The 22507-nt window shown below is 43.9% G+C and overlaps 3 protein-coding genes across 3 annotated transcripts in view; all 3 read left to right on the plus strand.

Moving 5' to 3' along the window:
• The window catches only part of LOC306916542 (adiponectin receptor protein 2-like), a 214212-nt gene that overhangs the window by 69530 nt on the left and 122175 nt on the right, over positions 1-22507 (plus strand). The gene's annotated exons all lie outside the window — the stretch shown is intronic.
• Positions 6043-8088, plus strand: LOC306916714 (kelch domain-containing protein 3-like; the record flags this gene model as incomplete). The annotated part of the gene is made up of 2 exons (XM_079494731.1): positions 6043-7132; positions 8057-8088. 2 exons carry the CDS (start codon positions 6043-6045, stop codon positions 8086-8088), a joined length of 1122 nt encoding a protein of 373 aa, XP_079350857.1.
• Positions 10041-22507, plus strand: part of LOC306916622 (ninjurin-2-like) — a 28482-nt gene continuing 16015 nt past the window's right edge. Inside the window, exon 1 of the mRNA XM_079494577.1 lies at positions 10041-10174. Within this exon, the coding sequence (XP_079350703.1) occupies positions 10076-10174 (99 nt within the window). The 5' untranslated portion in view covers positions 10041-10075. The remainder of the gene's footprint in view (positions 10175-22507) is intronic.

Below are 22507 nucleotides of genomic sequence, written 5' to 3' on the forward strand. Positions count from 1 at the left end.
TTTTTTAATACAGGTGAACAGAGAAGACAAATGAGAGAGTCAATGAGAGCCGGCTGGACCAGCTTATGAACAAATATTATATTGTGCACACTGTAAAATTCCATTGAGGTATCTAAACAGCGGCATGTATAGTGATATAATGATGCACAGAAACGTACTATGTGCTCTTTATACAGTATACACCCCCTATGGAGTCCACTTGTTGTTGCTCCCCTATAAGTGTGTGTTTGTCCTCTGGCTTGTCTATTCCCTGAAGAAGGCCGAAAGGTCGAAACGTTGGATTCTTGTCAATAAATATACAGCATCGTGGCTGTACGTTTGTGCGGCCTTTTCTCATTTGTACTTATTTACTGCCTTATTAGGCCAGCACCTCACCAACACTGGTGTGCGCCCTTTCCTGCTTTGTCTACCTCTTTATACAGTATACCTCAATAAAAGTATACAGTGTGCACACCGAAAAGCAACACATGCAGCAGAAAACAATGTGCACTATGCTATGTCTTCCTTTTTTTTCCTGGGCCGAGTATTTTAGGTCTCAATTGTTCAGAAATAGTGTTCATAAGCTGGTCCATCTCTCGCCCTCATTGACATGCATTCCATCGCTGCAGTTTGCCTCCCAGGGCAACGAATTCTCTGTCTGGAATTGCTGGATGACGCAGATGACCGTACCTTCTTTTTAATTACCTTGCACTGACTAGGGAACCAGACTTCATAAGTGCTTTGTGCAAATGAGATACATCTGGGGGGAGACATGAGCATAGAACTATGAAAACTAGAATATGAACATAAATACAAGACCACCTAGACAAGACAGGCATAGTCCGTCAACACAACACATAACAGATGATGACATCATGTTGTAATGTTTACTGATTACAGATCCAGAACAGCTGTATGAAGGAGGTTCTAGTTGCCCTACTTTGTGCGTATGACTGAAAACTGGACTCAAATGAGCCAAAAGACACACTGGACTGCTGCAGACGGCTTGCAATGTGTGTGACAGAGAGAGAGCAAAAGAGAGAGAGAGCAACAGAGAGAGAGAGAGAGAGAGGGGGGGGGGTATAGAAGGTGTCACTTCTCTTCCCTCTGATATTTCTGCATGAGAGAAAGAAAGAGAGAGGGAGAGAGAAAAAGAGGCCTTTATTTTATTCCTATTTATATTCAATATTTATTTGTACATACTTTGTTTTATTTTGATTGTTTTGTTCCACTTTTGCTCTGGCAATGTAGTATGTTTTCTGAGAGAAAGAGAGAGAGAGAGAGAGAGAGAGAGAGAGAGAGAGAGAGAGACGATGGAGAGTAGTAAATTAGATACCAATAGAAGGTTTTAAAGTTGAGTCTGGCAGGTAAAGCCTGCATTCATGTGTAAGGTAACAAGATCATTACCACCTCCCACCAGGTGGTGTCACTATTGAGTTTAGTCAGTCAGTAAGTGCTGTAGTATAGTGTAGCCTACATCTACAACTGGGTTTGAATTTATACTTGAAGGTTATAAAGTGTGCCTTACCTTATTATAGCTATAACTTGTGTTGTGTTCCGTTATAATAACTTGTGTGGAAGATCCTATAAATATACACATAATAATAATAATAATAGCATAATGTGTGTGAGCATAAGTGGAACATTGTTGTATCTGGCAAGAAGTGTAATTTCAACGGCTTTAAAAGATTTACATTGTCACTCACTTTCTAGGTGATTATCTCCACCAGGCTAGGCCAGAGGTATGTCTTCACCTGTGTGTGTGTGTGTGTGTGTGTGTGTGTGTGTGTGTGTGTGTGTGTGTGTGTGTGTGTGTGTGTGTGTGTGTGTGTGTGTGTGTGTGTGTGTGTGTGTGTGTGTGTGTGTGTGTGTGTGTGTGTGTGTGTTGAGTACAGTATGTACCAGGTTCCAGTTGATTGACAGTCTCTGGGGCCCTGTTATTATGAATGGTACACACAACACACACACACACACACACACACACACACACACACACACACACACACACACACACACACACACACACACATACACACTGTGACACACACACACACACACACACACGTGCCTGACAGTGAAAAAAAACAAGGGCACACTGTCATCTTTGTATGTGTGTGTGTGTGTGTGTGTGTGTGTGTGTGTGTGTGTGTGTGTGTGTGTGTGTGTGTGTGTGTGTGTGTGTGTGTGTGTGTGTGTGTGTGTGTGTGTGTGTGTGTGTGTGTGTGTGTGTGTGGAGAGTGAATGTGCGCACGTGAGTGTGCCTGAATCACCATGTGGAGCTGTTAGATGATAAAGGGTCTTTATCACTGTGAGAATAGGAGACTGGTACAGCCCGGTGTGTGTGTGTGTGTGTGTGTGTGTGTGTGTGTGTGTGTGTGTGTGTGTGTGTGTGTGTGTGTGTGTGTGTGTGTGTGTGTGTGTGTGTGTGTGTGTGTGTGTGTGTGTGTGTGTGTGTGTGTGTGTGTGTGTGTGTTGTGTGTGTGTGTGTGTTGTGAGAGAGAAAGAACACATCCTTGCCTGGTACTTGACCACAGAAGTCGTGTCTTTGTTAAAATGAGAAAGAGAAAGAGAGAGAGAGAGAACATCTAATTGGATTGAACTCTTTAACAATGTTAAAGATGATCTGAAGGTTATTTTGTCAATGCATTCTTCTCTTCTCTTCTCTTCTCTTCTCTTCTCTTCTCTTCTCTTCTCTTCTCTTCTCTTCTCTTCTCTTCTCTTCTCTTCTCTTCTCTTCTCTTCTCTTCTCTTCTCTTCTCTTCTCTTCTCTTCTCTTCTCTTCTCTTCTCTTCTTGTGTGTGAGTTACAGTAGGTATACTCCAGACAGTGTGTTTGTGAAATGGTGGAAAGTAGCACATTTGTAGGCCTACTTAAGTACAATTTTGAGGTATTATTTACTTTGCTGGAGTATACTTGTTCTACTCCACTACATCTCAGAGGCAGATATTGGCCCGGTTTCCCAAAGGACACATGGTGTAAGAGGTATGGTGTAGCACATGCTCAGATGCCCTCTAGTCCACGTTCTGTATAAACTCCACAAAACCAGTTTCATAGACACAATGTGTAATTATACCGTACTTTTATTTCACGTGAATGTTTATGAATGTTGACAATATACCAAAACTGCCCAATACATTACATTTAGTTAGAGACTAGTTTTCTATCCATAAATGCACCACGTCTCTGTACGTCTGTCTGTCTGTACGTCTGTCTGTCTGTCTGTGTGTATGGCTGTAATGCACGTAACTTGAGAACCGTTCGCCCCGACGACTTCAAATTCGACACAGGTGTTCCACACCCCCACGGGGAGTGCAGTGCCCGGTGTCGAGTCGGTCGGACCCACGGTTGTCCAGAACCGTCACTAAAGGCCTCTGCCCAGCGTCCATATATGGAGCCATGGCCTGTTCTGACATCACAACACTCCATATTTGGGCATGCCTAGCATAGAACTAAATAGGAATAAAGGGACACAGATAGACAGATACATAAATCTCCATATATGGGCATAAAATGTACAACGGGTATAGCCGGGTGGGGCATGGATCTCCAACTTCCATCATTACCGACTCTGTACAGCCGGGCATCGGTGTAGTGCTGCAAATAATAACTAGAATTTAGAAAGGTGCACTCAAAAATAATAACTAGAAAGGTGCACTAGTCAGTAGAGTGCCCAAAACCTCTCTCCATCTTTTTCTCAGCTCGCCTCAGATTGAATTGAATGCACATAAACATTGACTCTGAAAGAGTGGCATGGCATGTGATTACCAGTTGTACTCCACTTGGCAAGCTACTTGGAAAGTGTATAGAGAGCTAAAATGCCAGTTACTGTATTAAATTATAAGCTTCACTACTCGTTACCCCCAAAGAGAAAGCTATTTGTCTTGTTCAACAGTGAACCAACTTCATTCCAAGTCAGTGATCAATAAAGCTGTCAATCAAACAGATAGGGTTAGGGTTAGTTCAATTGTTTATTAATCAAGCTGTCTGCTTTCACTGCTCCAAAAATCAATTGGCAAAATAAGCAGGTGTCGAGGGTTCATGTGTCTTATGTATGTACTGTATGTACTGTATGTATGCGTGCGTGCGTGCGTGCGTGCGTGCGTGCGTGCGTGCGTGCGTGCGTGCGTGCGTGCGTGCGTGCGTGTGTGTGTAAGACAAACTATCTTTCCATGGAATTACATTTCTGCCACTACATATCAAAGTTTCCACCTCCCTACATTTCCACCTCCCGACTCATTCTCTTCTCACCAGAGTATAATATTTTTTACCTACAAAAAAAATCATGATATATATGATCGTATCATAAAATGTACAATTGTCCAAAAATATAGTTTGAATTGTCAAACAACAATAAGATCTGTCTGTCTGTCTGTCTGTCTGTCTGTCTGTCTGTCTGTCTGTCTGTCTGTCTGTCTGTCTGTCTGTCTGTCTGTCTGTCTGTCTGTCTGTCTTGTCTGTCTACCTGATTGTATTTCTGTCTCTGACTAGCAGTCTGTCTTTCTCTAAATGTTAGCATTGTGGTTCATGGTGTGTCTTATAAACAAGGACAGTACAGTAACTGTGTGAGTGTGTATGTGTATGCGTGTGCGTGTGTGTGTGTGCGTGTGTGTGTGTGTGTGCGCGCGTGTGTGTGAGTGTGTGAGTGTGTGTGTCTCTTTCCCTCTCGAATTCTGAATGGTTGCTATGTTTACGAGGGCCTTTACATGCTGTATAGTAGCAAGGCATGGTAGAATAGATGACCTTTCAGTGAAGGACATGATGTCATACAAAACGTTCTTGTTGCACGCCCACCGCGTTGAACAACGCCGCAAGCCTGAATATGATCAACAACTACACCACATGTTGTTACAGTAATGTGTGTAGTACAGTGGTGGAAAAAGTACTCAAATGTAAAAGTATAAATACTGCAATATAGATGTACTTCGTTGACAAAATGGTCTACTTGAATGTACTCTCACTCAATCAGAGTTATCTATACATTGTGTGATATCATATTTATTTATTTTTGTTTACTATTTTGGTGTCAGCGTGTGGGCACAGGACATATTATTTATTGTAAATTATGTCTGAATAATCCCATAAGGGATGGGCTGCGAAAGGCAGCCAGACACGAAAATAAAATCAATCATTCATACAATCACAACGCGTATCTTTTTCGTCACCAAAGCTACTTTCAGCATGCAACCAATTGTAAAATGACTTATACTGGATCTCTGGTCCACTAGTCCCTTGACTCCCTTCCTAACATTTTAGTGTAGTTTTTATTTGTTGACAAAATTGTCAGTATATTTAGTCTTAGTTTTAGTCATCATAGCTTATAGTTTTCATTTAGTTTTCGTCAGTGAAAAAAGGTAGTCGACGAACATTTTTCGTCTTATTTTTAGTCGACAAAATCAACACTGGTGCGGGGGGGGACAGCAGGTATTACTTGACCTCAGCGGTTCCCAAAGTGGGGTAGATATGGTTGCTGCTGTCAGTAGAAGTTGGGCGGTGATAGTAGTTACAAATTATAGGCATGGCATCCTTAAATCCTGTATTGTCACACAAGAAAATGAAACTAAATAGCTGCAGTCCAAAACTAAATAAGCTCAAAACCATCCATTGTGCAGAACATGGTGGTTACAGTATTGCACACACGCATGGACGCACACGCGTGCACACGCATGCACGCACACACACACACACACACACACACACACACACACACACACACACACACACACACACACACACACACACACACACACACACACACACACACACACACACACACACACACACACACACACACACAGTCAGGGGAAACAAGGGAGAGTAACCTGGAGAAATGGAGAGACCCAGTGTCACCCAAAGGTTGCCTGAATTCTGGATGTTTCTCTGTTCCCTAGAAAAATGTCCCTTGCGTATTGCTCTGCATTGCTCATCCATTGGCTGGGGTTGTATGGCCAACCGAACCCATTAGCTCTGTGGATTGGCCAAGCTTTGTGTGACTTCTTCTGCCACTATAGCAATATAAGTGGTCTTTACATAACACTTTAGTATGTGGTCGTTCCTGTCTGTGAAATGTTTCACTGGACCCTGCATCTGGAAGCAGGACCAAAGAGATACTACCATGCTGCTGTGGCAGTGGGAAAGAAGGTGTACTCTTTTGGAGGCTACTGTCATCGGGAGACCACCATGAACCATATGATGATTGATGTGCACATCTTCAACACAGTCTCTTTGCTCTGGACGAAGTTGCCCCTAGCGACAAATGGAAATGTAGAATGTCCTATTGAGGTTCCCTCCATGTGTGAGGGCCATACAGCTGCACTGATAGACGATATCATCTACATATGGGGAGGGTGTACTATGTACACATGGGAGTACTGCAACATGCTTTATGCATTTGATGTCGACACCCACAGATGGTTCAATCCCAAGATTTCTGGGACTGTTCCGGGACCGAGGTGGGGCCACTCAGCCTGTGTCTTGGGGAAGGTCATGTATATCTTTGGAGGATACATCCAGCTAACTGGATGCTCTAATGACATCCACAAGTTGGACACCGCCACAATGGTCTGGTCTGTAATTAACACGAAAGGCACTCCAGCACCTGATTCAAGATGTCACTCTGCCACAATCATCGGGACAAAGATGTTTGTATTTGGGGGCGTAGAGGTATTGTTCGAGGACTACTACAACAACATCAATGTGTTTGACATAGAGACCAACTGTTGGCTGAACACGCCTTCTGCAGAGCTTCAAGGATGTGAGGATCATTCAGCCTTTGCCTACAAGGGAGAGCTGTACGTATTTGGCGGCCGCCGCTCAAACCAGATCCTCAGTGATCTGTGGAAATTCAATCCAGAGACCATCTCCTGGAAGAAGGTTGCGCTCAAGGGGAGAGGCCCATGTTGGTTGACTAAGATGTGCTGTTGCATGGTGGGAGATGCCATCATCCTCTTTGGAGGATACAGAAAAACACCTGATCCAGTTGAAGATGTTCAACAGGAGGATTATGTTGAAGTGTCTGACCTGTACATCTTAGACTTAAGTCCTCGTCTGATGACGTTATGTAAGATAGCAGTTACTCTGTATGGTCTGGAGCAATCGGGACTCCCACACGACATCAGGTGGGAACTGGCAGCCATGAAACAAGAAAGAAACACTAGTAGAAAGAGAAAAACAGAAGAAAGGGAAAAACAAGGAGATTTCGGCCAACCTCTTAAACCCCAGGGGGGTCCAGGAGGGAAAATCAAGAATATCGGAGTTGGAACCTAAGACCTTGACCAGCCCCATTTACCCGCTGAGAGCTGTTCATGAGGTGGAAAGCCTCTGCCCCCGCCGGCGGGGGATTGGGGCTCAAGAGGAAAGGCTCCCTTCATCCATATGGGTAGGAAAGCAGAGGACAGGAATGTCTCAGTGATACCCACCAGGAACAAAGCAGCATCATACAGAAGGCGAGGACTTCAATACCAGTGCCATGGCTGCAAAGGAAAAGATCTCTAACAATACAAACTTCCACACCCAGTTTATCTCCATCAGGAATGGATGCAGAAACAAAAATAGCTTTTGTGGAATGGAAGAGGACTTCAGGAACCATATGTTTGCAAAGGAGAACTGAGAGTGGGATAGAAACGACAACAAAGGTGGAGACTTTTGTGTTTTTTACCATGTTTTTTTTTTATACTGCCAGCAGAATTGGCAGGACACCAGTATCGGTTGGACACAACTGCAGGCTTTATATAAGTTCAACCAGTACAAATGACATGCCCTTCCTCTCATGAAAGTTTGTGCATAGGATAGGCAGGGGCGCCGCTGACTATTGGTTGCCTCACGCATGATATGTTTGTGTTTCCCCCCCAGAGCGTTGCATTTCCTCATGCAGATTGTCTACTTTCACCGTTTGATTTGTCCTAATGTTGGTGCTAAATAGGCAGGCAGGGAAGAGGGGCTGCTTCAGCTTTGAGAAGATCCACATCACGCATGCAACTTGACGATGACGAGGACGCACACATGGGCGCTCGTTATTAAGCGGCGGAACTGCAGAGAAGATTATTATTATGAGCACATTGCGTCTTGCGTGTATGCCTAGTGGGGGCGCTGAGGACAGGACACAGGAAATAAGTGTTACTGGGGCCCAAAACGGAAAAGGTTATGAACCATAACTTGCCAATTAGCAAAAGCTGTCTGGCCAGCTTATGGAATCTACATTACAAGCCAATTGCAAACCTGTCCTACTGGCTTATGGTATGTCCAGAGTAAATAGAGCCTTACGTTCCACAGGGTACGAAGAGGATTAAGCGAGTAAGTACACCAACATTAGTAGGCTACACATTGGGACACATATGGGCACCAAATGGACTTGTAATTCCTTTGTGCATTCTCAGAATGAAAGACCTGTACGGGTCCTTTGGAGCGGTCCCAGGAACAGACGTTGAGAAACAACATTTAGAGAACACATGTAGGGCTGAGGGAACATGATGGGTACGCTCCCTCCAGAAGTTCCTCAACAGCTGCTACACTCCAATGGTGACACTTGCCGTCTCCTGGCGGAAACATGTGAACAACCCCATCCCCATAGAGCTCTACGGCCTAACATGTGAACAACCCCATCCCCATAGAGCTCTAAGGCCTAACATGTGAACAACCCCATCCCCATATATAGAGCTCTAAGGCCTAACATGTGAACAACCCCATCCCCATATATAGAGCTCTAAGGCCTAACATGTGAACAACCCCATCCCCATATATATTGCTCTAAGGCCCAACATGTGAACAACCCCATCCCCATAGAGCTCTAAGGCCTAACATGTGAACAACCCCATCCCCATAGAGCTCTAAGGCCTAACATGTGAACAACCCCATCCCCATAGAGCTCTAAGGCCTAACATGTGAACAACCCCATCCCCATAGAGCTCTAAGGCCTAACATGTGAAGTTCAACCCCATCCCCATAGAGCTCTAAGGCCTAACATGTGAACAACCCCATCCCCATAGAGCTCTAAGGCCTAACATGTGAACAACCCCATCCCCATAGAGCTCTAAGGCCTAACATGTGAACAACCCCATCCCCATAGAGCTCTAAGGGGTCTGTGACACGGTATAGCAGCATGCTGAACGCAGCCGGCACGTCATTCCCAGAGGAACCACCTCACAGCACAAGACCTTGTACTGTATAGCCTACGCGTGCGTCTGCGTGTGTGTGTGTGTGTGTGTGTGTGTGTGTGTGTGTGTGTGTGTGTGTGTGTGTGTGTGTGTGTGTGTGTGTGTGTGTGTGTGTGTGTGTGTGTGTGTGTGTGTGTGTGTGTGTGTGTGTTCTCCCATGATATTACTGGTGGGGTCCAAAAGGAGTTAGCCCACTCATCTAGTGGGGAGAGTTCTGTGGGCTTGTGCATGTAAATGTGGTTTAGAGAGCCCTAAACCCATGCAACAGTCGGCCTTCAGTGCTCAGAATACGACTCAACACGCACACACGCACACCTCAACACAAATACAGCAGTGCATTTCTGTTGAATAAACAGTCACAAATAAACACCTCTGTTTGTACTGGTCCTCTATTAGTCCAGAACTAGAACACTGCAACTTATAATCAACAATAAGAACTGTTGTAGCACTGATGTGTTCATTGAGACTGACCATGTACAATTCTTCTGTAATACAAACAGAAACTAGGCCGTCAGTATGACTAGGTGGTGACGATGTCGTCTACAATTCATGTCAGGTTTCACCTGGCAAAAACTAAAAGACAGAAAGCAACATCATTTTTCATAAAGAGAGACAGAGAGACAGACAGACAGACACACACAGAGAGAGAGAGAGAGAGAGAGAGAGAGAGAGAGAGAGAGAGAGAGAGAGAGATGGAGAGAGAGATGGAGAGAGATGGAGAGTGGGGGAGATGTTGGAAAAAAGAAAAAAAGATGTGAATGCCTCGTTTGTTTGACCCCCCCTGCCGTGCACTCACGCCCAGGCCCTCGCACGGGCCCTCCTGGTGCAATGCATGCTGGGTAAACAGCGGTCTGTCCCAACATTAGCATTTCCAGTCTGTGGGGGCCAGTCAGATTTTTGTGACTTCATGTGTGTACTGTCATTATACTGGTAATATAGAGTTCATTATGCAGGGAATACAGGGGAAGTCACATAGAGGAGAGTTGGACAGAGAGATTGACCTGACTTCACTAAGATCTACCATGCCTGCCAGTGGACCCATTCAGGTTAGTCAAAATTAGTACCAATATCACTAATACTACTTTGTTGCCACTGTCACAATATTGCTTGCTCAGGGTGGGACGATGTCTGGTCTCTGCTCTACATGTAAAGTTGAGACACCTTGTTGTGATTTGACACTTAAATAAAACAGAATTGACTACTAGTACAGCAAGAGCAAGAGAGATGAAAAGTGCAGGTATTAGTACAAGACTGAGACTTATGCTGTGAGAGAGAGAGAGAGAGAGAGGGGGGGGGGGGGGGGGGGGGGGGGCAAACAGGTGAATACATCTAAAACATGTGAAAGTATGAGAGAGAGGGAGAGAGAGGGAGAGAGATAGCTAGAGGGAGGGAGAGAGAGAGAGAGAGAGAGAGAGAGAGCATAGATCAAATTCAGAAGAACGGGAAGAAACAATGGACAGAGAGGAGACAGACAGATACAGTATAGTTGGTTAGTGAGCATTGTTGTTGAAAAATATGTACAAATCTTACACGTATAGATCTAGCCTCCAACAGACAAATTAAAAGGAAGCTGCTTCAAAACACACAATGATTAATTAACAAGGATAAAACTGCAGTAAGCTAAACTCAATGACTTTTTTCCACTGCAATCCACTGGAAAAAACAAACAATAAACTATATATAAAAAATTACTTCTACTGTAGATAATTTCTCTTTTCAGTTTGAAGTATAAACTGGTTGTTGTGTTCATGGTTTACACTTCAGTGTGGTCAGGTACACAGTATAGCTTCAGTTTTAAGACAAGGTGCTTCTATATAGTTGAACGTCCTGAATCAGAAAATATCCACATTGATGTCACTGACTCGAGTGCTAAGACAGTGGGAGTCACTAGTATCCCCTCCCCTCTGACATAATGACACCATGAACATGGTTGCTCTGTCCTCCACTGAAAGCTATCCACTCCAGCAGCTTCTACGTGTTTTGAGTTTAGTATCAGAAATACTCTGAAAGTCGTGCTCTGTGGCCCTCGGTAAACTGCCTGCAGATGCACACCGTACCAATGTACTCGCATAAGCTAAATCAATCAAAGATACAGCAGTCAGCAGATAATAGTTAACACCATTAAGGTACAATAGACATTACTGTATCATCACAAAGGTACAATAGGCAATATGTACCATATTAAGTTACAATAGAGAATATACATTACCATCAGTAAGGTACAATATAATAGGCAATGTACCAGTAAGGCAATGTACCATCAGTAAGGTACAGTAATATGCTGCTTTTCTAAAACCTGACTGGTAATCACAGAAAAGCAGACAGATTCACAGAGAGAGGGACAGACAGAGTCAGAGAGAATCCCCCCCCCCCCCCCCTCTCTGTGTCTCTCAAGTCAAATCAAGGCAGCCCAAGAAGCTTTATTGGTGTGACATTGGATTGTAAATGTTGCTTAACAATACCGTATTGTTTGTTTTGATGTACTGTATGTGTGTGTGGTGCATCCTTGCCTGACCAGCTTTGTTGTATAAGCTTGCTACTTCATCATAATAATTGGGTTGATTGAATCATTAATTGACTTTGATGAGCTACACATGTGATTATACGCAACTATGTGTGTCCCTGTGTATGTGTCTGTATCTGTGTCCGAGCATGGACAGCTGCAACACCTAAAGTGGCCAGTAGAGTACAGCACAGAGTAAAGTAGCACAGAGTACACTACAATACGAGCCCTGGGCGTGTTCCTGCCTGGGGGTCTGGATGTTCTGGGGACCCCCACACGGTAACTCTGTCATTTCTCTAAGATAATTTCCAAAAATAATCAAAGTACAGTACAGAGCACAGTACACAACAATACAGTACAGAGTACAGTACAGTACAGTAACTATAACAATAAAGGCATAGTTGCACCGCTCTGTTCACACAGGTGTGATTTTAAGAGTTGGGAGGTCAATGTAACAAGCTGGGGTGACAATGTGATGTCTCAGTCATATAATGCATACTATATTAACTCAACATTGAAAAATGCTTTTAAAAACATAGCTAAAAAGGGTGAAATATAGACAAACAAGACAAGGCATGCTGATAGGTGGTGGGAATCTGTTATAAGTAGCCTATTCTCTCATCAGCAAAGGGCATCCTCTGCATCACCAAAGACACCTGACCAATAAGCAGTTATCGTAAGAATTGGCTGACACAGATCTAGATTTGTGACATGCAGTTACAAATTCCCCACGCCATCTGTGGTGCAGTTCTCTCTTCTCCAAGAAGAAAATTAGACTAGTAGATCATCTGGCAGGGTGAGAAGTTCATCTGTAATTTGAAATTTCATTATATCTTGGACAACTTGTGGGAAGATTTGTTTCCGTCTCAGTTTCTAGTATTCCACATTGGATGCAACGTTCTGGTTCTTCCTAACCATTTATTTTTTCATGACCAGTTTCTATAGCAAGTTTAATGGTCACTAGTCTGTATATAGCTTTGTTATACTACAGTAATCTGTAGTTTAGCATTCTAGTTTGTTAAATTGATTGGATTTTATTTTCCCCACTGCTCAACATTACTTTTGTCTATTTGGTTTAGGAGTAAATTGGGATTTATCTTTGCATCATTATGGGATGTGAATCTGATATCCTCGCTAGTGTTTTTTCTCTCAGGTTGAAGATGACCTTGATGTTCTAGGAATGCTCTGCTTTGGTGTGAATCTGAGACGGAGTCATAGTCCACTGATCTCTCGGTCTCTCGGCCTCTCGGTCTCTCTCTCTATCTCTCTCTCTCTCTCTTTCTCGTCAACTTTGTGTCTATAATAGTTTTGTCATGGTGTTGTGGTATGTGCTGTGCTGTCTCTGTGTGTGTGTGTGTGTGTGTGTGCGTGAGTGCGTGCGTGCGTGCGTGCGTGCGTGCGTGCGTGCGTGCGTGCGTGCGTGCGTGCGTGCGTGCGTGCGTGCGTGCGTGCGTGCGTGTTAAACATCCATCACAGATTAATTAGTGTGTCTGTGTCGACCTCATCATGCTTGTAGTCCTGTGTGAGGTCGGAGGACGGCAGACAGGAGGTCATCATGTGTGTCTTATATGGGTGTCACAATATTGCTTGCTCAGGGTGGGACGATGTCTGGTCTCTGCTCTACATGTAAAGTTGAGACAGCTTGTTGTGATTTGACACTTAAATAAAACACACACACACACACACACACACACACACACACACACACACACACACACACACACACACACACACACACACACACACACACACACACACACACACACACACACACACACACACACACACACTGGGTGCTTGTGCAGTAACTCCAGCATCTGAAGTTTACATTAGTAAAAGTTTACATTAGTAAAAGTTTACATTAGTAAAAGTACAAAGTCATCCCCTCTTAGAACAGCCGTTAATTCATCTCACGTCTATGGATTATTTTCTTTCCTTTTTCTTGACCTTCCTTTGAAGGTCTTGAAAGTCACTTCACTGTCATCTGGGAGGGGAGGCCCAAAATCATATGTAGACCCCCCCCTGGGGGTCCCGAGTCCAGACCCACACCTTAAGAACAAAGAACCACTGCTTATAAGCCCCCAAATCTCTGCGAGCACAATCTCTGTCCGGGGCATAACACAGGGAGCAATCATACAATTTCTGATGGGTGCGGTCTCAAAACGTGTGCACCGCCCCCCAGATGTCCCGACTCTCCGAGTTCGGAAAGCCTGTCCGAACCCTGACTTAATAAGGAGCATGTAATTGGCCTTTAGTTAAAACATTTGGCAATTAGCCACAGGAGCTAGCTATTCACTGTCACTATGCCCATAACCTTCTGAAGTCATGGTGTCAACTCACTCAAATGCTAAATGTTACACAGCTAGCCACAAGGTAGAGGCTAAGCTGAGTGCTGATAGATCATGTGACGGAAGAGTGTGTGTGTGTGTGTGTGTGTGTGTGTGTGTGTGTGTGTGTGTGTGTGTGTGTTTATGGCACAAGACAAACATTTCATGTCTTTGCAAGTTTGTGTTTTCCTTAACCTGTACCATGTAGGATGTGTGTGTCCGTATTCCTCTCTGTGTGTGTGTGTGTGTGTGTGTGTGTGTGTGTGTGTGTGTGTGTGTGTGTGTGTGTGTGTGTGTGTGTGTGTGTGTGTGTGTGTGTGTGTGCGCACGCGCGTGTGTGTGTGTGCGCACACTATGTAATGTATACAGTATTACAGTCCATATGCATATACCACGTGCTTCCAAGGCCTATATATTTCCCAAAGGATTAAGACCTGAAGGCGACATCTCTCTTACACTGTCTCCCTATTTCAGCTGTTTGCCATGCTGTCTCCCTCCCAGCTGTCCTACTGTCTGTCTGCCATACACTGTCTGCCTATTTCAGCTGTCCTACTGTCGATCATACACACTCTCCCTCCCAGCTGTCCTACTGTCCGTCCGTCCGTCCGCCCGCCCGCCCGTCCGTCCGTCCGTCCGTCCGTCCGTCCGTCCGTCCGTCCGTCCGTCCGTCCGTCCGTCCGTCCGTCCGTCCGTCCAACAATGTCTCACTATTTGCTGTCCTACTGTCTCTTTTCTCCTACACTGTCTCCCTCTCAGCTGTCCTGTCATTTTCTCCTACACTGTCTCCCTCTTAGCTGTCCTGTCACTTTCTCCTACACTGTCTCCCTCTTAGCTGTCCTAATGTATGTTTCTCCTACACTGTCTGTCTCCCAGCTTTCCTACTGTCTGTCGCTCCTACACTGTCTGTCTCCCAGCTTTCCTACTGTCTGTCGCTCCTACACTGTCTCCCTCTCACCTGGCTAGCCTTACTCTAGGCTGAATTTGCCACAAAATGAGGTCTGCTGTTATATTTGCAATGTGCAGCTTGTGTGTTGGATCTAGTGAGTGTATTTCTGTGGTGTGAAGGCCTGCCACTCCCCTGTAAGCCTCCAGGTTTAGAACTTAACATAGAGGCGTGGAGCACAGACACACAGTTAATAGAAGTCACACAGAAGGACCATGCACACACAGAAAAACCCTGAGTGCTCATTAACGGGTCCATTTGGTTAACACTTGTACACTCTCAGAGTTACGATTGGATGAATGAACACTGAGGATTTAACTTTTTACTTTACTGTACACTTTTGTTTTTGTGTAGTGTGTACAAAAACGATTCCGCACATGTATAGAGTTATGCGGACTATTACAGTCTCCATTAGAACCATTAAGGCAGAGGTTGGGGGCAGTGCATGTATACAGTTAATACAAATACACATCTTTAGCAAACATTACTGCGGCAACCAAACAAACTACACAGTACAGTTTACAAATGTATTTTCAAAAATACACTTCTATTCAAGACTACCAAATACAGTGATGTCCAAAAACAACAACTATAGCCAAGTCAAGAACTTGCTCGACTGTATGGAATTATATGATAAATAAACAGCACAATATTGCTCTATTAAAGTTGTTCTTTGTTGGAACATTTCACCCACTGAGTTGTGGGACAGTTAAGAAGTAGAACCACCAATAAGGTATACCAAGGTGATAGGATCCTTCCTAACAAGGTACCAAGGTGATAGGATCCTTCCTAACAAGGTACCAAGGTGATAGGATCCTTCCTAACAAGGTACCAAGGTGATAGGATCCTTCCTAACAAGGTACCACGGTAATAGTATCCTTCCTAATAGTATCCTTCCTAACTAGGTAACAAGGTGATAGGATGTCTCCTTCCTAACAAGGTACCTAAGTAATAGGATCCTTCCTGTAACAAGGTAATGAATAATTAATCCTTCCTAGCTAGGTAACAAGGTAATAGGATGTACAGTATCCCTCCTAGCTAGGTAACAAGGTGATAGGATGCATCCTATCCTCCTTCCCTACTTCTATCACCTCCCAGAATACTTTGCAAGCTCTGAGTATTCTGGGAGGCGAGAGAAAACTCTTACTTGTGCGTGCGTGCACGTGCGCATGCGAACAATACGAACATGCATGTGTGCGTGTGTGTGTGTGTGTGTGTGTGACGTGCGTGTGTGTGTTTGACCTCTCCTTGACCCCCAAAAAGGACACTCCACATTCTGCGCGTAGGTGTGAAGTAGCGTGTGTGTTGTGTGTCACTCACAGTCTGACATGACCAGCTAGCACCCAGTCTAAAATTAGCTCAACTTCAGTAATAATAGAGGCTTAACGTTAAAATAATTGACTAACTCATTTGAACTGTGTGCTTTGACCAATTATAATACAGATAACATGTTATCAACCAACCACCAACCATGTCCAGAAGTGACAGTGAGAGGAGATGAGGCCAATGTGCTTTTGCGGGTAAAACACCGCCACACTACTCCAGTGGCCGATGACTGCGGCTGATATAGGGGCACTGACATGGATAAAAAAAAAGTATATATTGTTTTGTTATGTAAACACAGGGCAACACCGTTACATACTTATTAGTTATTAGTATTATTTGTTTTATATTGAACTTATTTTAATTCTTTGACTTTGTTGTCTAATTTTAACATACCGGTATACCGTATTGCGCTGAATATAAGACGACTCTGATTGTCTAAATTGTCTAGTCCCCGATTATAATACAACTGCTTTTTAGGATATTTACATTGGAAAAATATTGTCTTATATTCAGGACAATAGGGGTATATCGCCTGGCCATGGGGGGATTATTGCCTCTTGGCTGACTTGGTTTTGGTCTCTCATGCGGGGGACCAACCACAAGACATGACTGTCTGCCTGTCTGTCTGCCTGTCTGTCTGTCGGTCTGTCTCTCACTTTGTCACAGTGAGTACGTTAAATTGTGTGCCCCCTGTGACTGTATTGTATTCACTAAGTAAATAAAATAAGAACACACGCACACACATGCACACACAGGCATGCACACACACACATACCCACACAAGCACCACAAAATATAGGCTACACATAACCACACACACACACACACACACACACACACACACACACACACACACACACACACACACACACACACACACACACACACACACACACACACACACACACACACACACAGGTTTACTTCTCATAAAAGTGTTGATAAAAATCTTTATATGTTCCAATAACATTTTACCATAAATACCACACTCTCTGTGTGTGTGTGTGTGTGTGTGTGTGTGTGTGTGTGTGTGTGTGTGTGTGTGTGTGTGTGTGTGTGTGTGTGTGTGTGTGTGTGTGTGTGTGTGTGTGTGTGTGTGTGTGTGTTGAAAAGGGAGAGACCGAGCAAAGAGAGAGTAACAGTTCTTTTCAGGAGATTTCCATTCCATTGTGACTGCACCTTTCCCTGGGGCACAACCATGAACGCACGCACGCACGCACGCACGCACGCACGCACGCACACACGCACACACGCACACACACACACCACTCCCAGTTAACCATAATCTTGCATCTTGTCTTGATTGTTAACAACCTGTGTGCAGTGCACCCCCGCAGGGCGCTATGATGATTAGGCCCTCCTTCTCCCTAGTCCCTATAACCACAATATAGTCCTAAATCATTCCATCGTCTTTTCAGGTATAGGCCTATTTTGACGTTTTCATATAAACAATTTGTGAAACAGAAGTTATAAATGCATTGCAGGTCCAGCTTAATTTGCCAAATACTTAATGCAACATCAAATAGTTATCAAACAGTTGATATTTATTTTAATTAATTAAACAAACATCAACAGCTTTGTGAAATATGTCAAATTACAACATCAAAATGATATATTATGGTATACTGTTGCTGTCGTATAGGCTACTGTATAGGCTTACAGTATACAATTTACAATTACAATTTACAATTTAGGCATTTAGCAGACGCTCTTAATCCAGAGCGACTTACATTAAGCAAGAACAAAAAGCATGGGAATACATCACATATGTAAAATGCATTTATCGCGAAACATGCGTAAGCTAAGAACGTGACTAGAACATATCTAGTATATCTGTACAAGTTAGTTTGGCTGTTCCAAACATGCAGATTAGGGCATATATTTTGTCTGAATCTGAATTAGATAATGTTTGTAATTGCATTTACAAGGCTAGGTGCATTTAAATTACTCTAGCTTTACAACATAATATGACCTAATCATGTATCATGTGCAGCCATTACATCATGCAATATCATTCCATCATGACAGGTGAAACAACAGTCAGGCTTACAGAGGCAAGTTGAAAAACCTTTCACCTCCCAGTCATATCCGTCACACACACACACACACACACACACACACACACACACACACACACACACACACACACACACACACACACACACACACACACACACACACACACACACACACACACACACACACGTTTTTGTTCCCCTATTCAAAAAAGATAACAAAAGGTTACCATTATCTTCCGCACAATCCAGAAATATGTTAACTAGAACAGTGCCCGTTGGGCACCGGTCTACTAGTGAATGATTGGAAATGCATGGCACACACTCAGTTATTTTCAGAAGAAAGCGAGAGCAAGCACTCAGTTGAATAGTTCCATGTAGTGATGTAACGGGTGCACGGTTCTGGAAGATTATTCTTTCAGTGTACACACTCAGTTATGCAATGATTTTTTTATGCCAAAACTTTTCTGGCCATGCAGGGTCTTGCTAGAAACTGGCGGCAGCGCGTACATCATTGTGATGTCAGAACCACATTATGATGTCAGAACAGGCCAGCTACATACAGTATATGGAGATCTAGGGGTGATCAGGTGTGATCAATTGGCTAATTTGGGCCCTGTCCAGAGCCATCTGGACAACCGGCTATCCGACGGACTGTGGAATGCGTGTGGGGTGAACGTGGAATGTGGGTGGGGTGAACGGTTTTCGAGTTACGTGTAGCCTCGGTACCCAGACTTTTATTTTCGTTGGCATTCGGCTCAAATTCCGTGGATTGCAGACGTGCGTACTAGTACATACACATGTACAGAGACTTGGTGCATTTATAGATAGAGATGTATGAAACATTGCATGTAATATGATATGGTCTCTCTACTCTTCCATGTAGAACCTGGTAGGTAGGACATCCTGTTTAACAAAATAGTACTGCGTACTGGCTGAAGCTCATACGAGAGATTGCCTTTTGGCTGAGTGGTACAATTTGGTCTGTAATGCAGAAGACCAAAATGTAGGACATAAAAGCTATGTATTGCAGCTTTATAAAAACTGTCAGCCTATAGCCTAGCCTAGCCTATCACCTCCCAGTCTCATGTTTCCAGGATCCTATGGTTACAGGGTTCCATATAGTTCCAGCTAGGGTCCCATAGTTGTTGGGTCCTATATGTTTCCAGAGGCCTACGTTTCCACGGTCATCTTCGCCAGTTCAATATTTTGCTAATACACATTGGGCTATCGCTGCTATTGTGTCTGTTACGCTAGATATCTCGCGTGCTAATGTCAAGTGTAACATGCACCGGTGCACCGCACATCTTTGTCAAGTTCTATGTTCAGTTTCAAAACAGGTTATAACTTGTATTCAGTCCACCACGGCATGCCAACTCGGCTGCATGGCACGGGCACTCGCCAGTTCACTCGGGCGCAACCTCATGAGCCTCAAGGCCTCACTGTTGGCACTCCTGCCTTGCTGCCAAGTGATGTAAAGGTCACCGCGATGGCGTGGTTGTGTAGAACCGAGGAACATAAAACCCCAGCTGGAAACATATCGCGAAGACTTGCAATGCACACTGTCCCGGGCAGCGCACCCCCCCGCGCCTCCGCCTCCCAGTTCTTCTGGCGATAAGATAAGAGTATGGAATGAATGGTATGGAATGAACATAATGTAATAATTAGGAAATAGGCATGCATCGCTTTGCCTAAAACACTGAATTATATAAGAGCCGCAATTGGAAGAGCTTGTAGATCTTTGTCCAAAAGTGCCCTCTTACGGGATTTCAGCCCCTGCCCCTCTTAACACTCTCTGCACGTCCCTGGTCAATAGAAAAACTGCTACGAGGATAAAAGCAGAAAGGCACTAAGGCTTCTTTACATCAGGTAGGCTATAAAGTAAAAGGAAAACGTGACAACTGTATGGAAAAAGGGCCAGAGGAACTGGGAGGCGGAGGTCCTCGCAAACATATCGGACCCACTCCTTTTTTCATGCTCCCGCATAACATTGGACCAGTGGTGGACAGTAACAAATTACATTGAATTGAGTAATGTACATTTCAAAGACAAAATGTTTACTGACTGCACTAAATTTATAGACGGGGGGGGGGGGGGGGGGGGGGGGGGGATAGGGGACTTTCTAAATGTCACAGCAGCAATGCATTGATATTAAAAACAAAACTCAGTAATTTGTATCAAATAATGAGGGCATAGAAAAGGGCACTAGCTGTAACCTGCTCCACATGACAGATGGCCGCAAGGTTTGCATTAAAACTCTTTATTTATGGGGAGCTTGGCAGGCATCAGATATAAACCCCATGCCATGGTCATGGAAACAAGGACTTGAAACATTATGCAGAAAAAACTGTCAATTAAAGGTATATTCAGTGATTTGACTTAATTCAAATACCACTTATTTTTTCTTTTTTTCTGGATAATCCTCCCTACTATAGAGTGTGCTGACCATATAAGGAGTTCCTCCCTGTCCCCAGTGAGCCCCTGGGGTTTTGGTGGCGGGTGGCAAAACCTTCATCCAATCAGGATGAGTGGGGCCTTCCCCCAATCATGATCGAGTGGGGGCGGGCCTTGGTGCACGTGCTGTTGGCCTGTTGCACTTCCCCCCACTGTAGAGCGTGCATGTGCACATTTTGTTACCGGGGCGGACTGGGTGGTTTTCCAAATTACCCAAATCACTGAATGCTCCTTTAAGCTCACCCTCTGTTGTGCGTGTGCGCCTGCACACATGTGATGATTCATATCCTGTGTGCATCGGTTAGTTTGATACACAACAGCAACAGGTGTGTCATCACTTCCACCTCAAAGTCTCATCAGTTTGACTCAGGCCAGGTGTGACTGCTTAAATGAGCCATTACCCACCCTACAGGCACTTTGTCCAAATTGTCCTGTGAAGGAAATTATATAGGTAGGCAGCGCTGAGACTGCAGTTATTTGGAAAGAGAGTAATTACCGTAATGAGAATTTATGTTGGCATAGAAAAGGGCACTCGTCTCTACTAAACTAAAGGCATTCAGGCTGGTGCTCAGGCACTAATTGGCTCCTGTTTGCATCATTTGCATGTCCCTGCTTAGCCTCGTTCCCAGCCTTACTCATCTGGTCCATGATCTGGTCCCTGCTGCCTTCACAAGGAAACAGAAACTTGTTTTCCCCCCAAATACTTTAATTGTGATTGGACAGGCCATGTCATGATGTTTTCTGCCTTCGTACGCTCACACACGCACTAACACACAGAGCAGTCAGATTCACAATATTTAGTCACACAATACAATGGAACAAATGATAGAGGGAGCCATTTCCTGTGCCTGTGTGCCTGTGTGCCTGTGTGTGTGCGTGCGTGCGTGTGTGTGTGTGTGTGTGTGTGTGTGCGCGCATGGAATTCATCAGGCTTGACATGGTGGGGACATTTTCACACTGGTGAGAATTCTTGTTTTCAATATGTTCTCATTTTAAACAATTCAGTGTATGCGTATGATGCAGCAGGCACAAAGAACCTATTCTGATTTTCAGTTTGTTATTTAACATTTTATTTGACATGTAGGCCTACATCACAACAATAATGGACAGCACAAGCACATACTAATTTCTTTTGGAGGCTTATTTGAACAGTGCAAAAAACAATATCGAATCTAAAAATCACACCCGTGTGAAGTGAGGGGCGCTAATATATTAAAGTCTAACTCATGTTGATTAGGTGATGTAATTGGTGATGTAAAACAAACGGTGCCAACACAAACATTAAATGCCATTAACAATAAAGTGACAATATGACGTAATGAGGGACAATATGACGTAATGAGGGACAATATGACGTAATGAGGGACAATATGACGTAAAGTTTCCCTTCATTGTCAATGGCGTTTTTAAAACAAACATTGAACTAAAAACAAACATTTAACCTGGAGGGGCTAGCACCCCTCAAAAACAAATACAGGACCAGAATACATGGCTTAAAAATACCATCATTGGAATTTAAAATGCAGAAACTACAGAGGCAACATGATAATCATGACCGGTAGGCAACATGACCAGTAGGTCAACAGATCTACTCATGTGAGGACTGTTTTGATTTTAACCATCATTTGAGACCTCCTTTGAGTAAAAACATTGCCATCGGTCTCTAGTTTTAGATCAGTGGGCAAAGGATTCCACTGTTTTGCCCCATTTACTGAAAAGACTGTATGACAGCTGACCAAATTAGGTCTGGAAAATACAGTCACCTTTGGATTAAGGTCTGCTGCTCTATTTGAGCTCTAACATCTTAACAA

The sequence above is a fragment of the Electrona antarctica genome, assembly GCF_951216825.1.
Source record: "Electrona antarctica genome assembly, chromosome: 23".
NCBI classification, from domain to species: domain Eukaryota; kingdom Metazoa; phylum Chordata; class Actinopteri; order Myctophiformes; family Myctophidae; genus Electrona; species Electrona antarctica.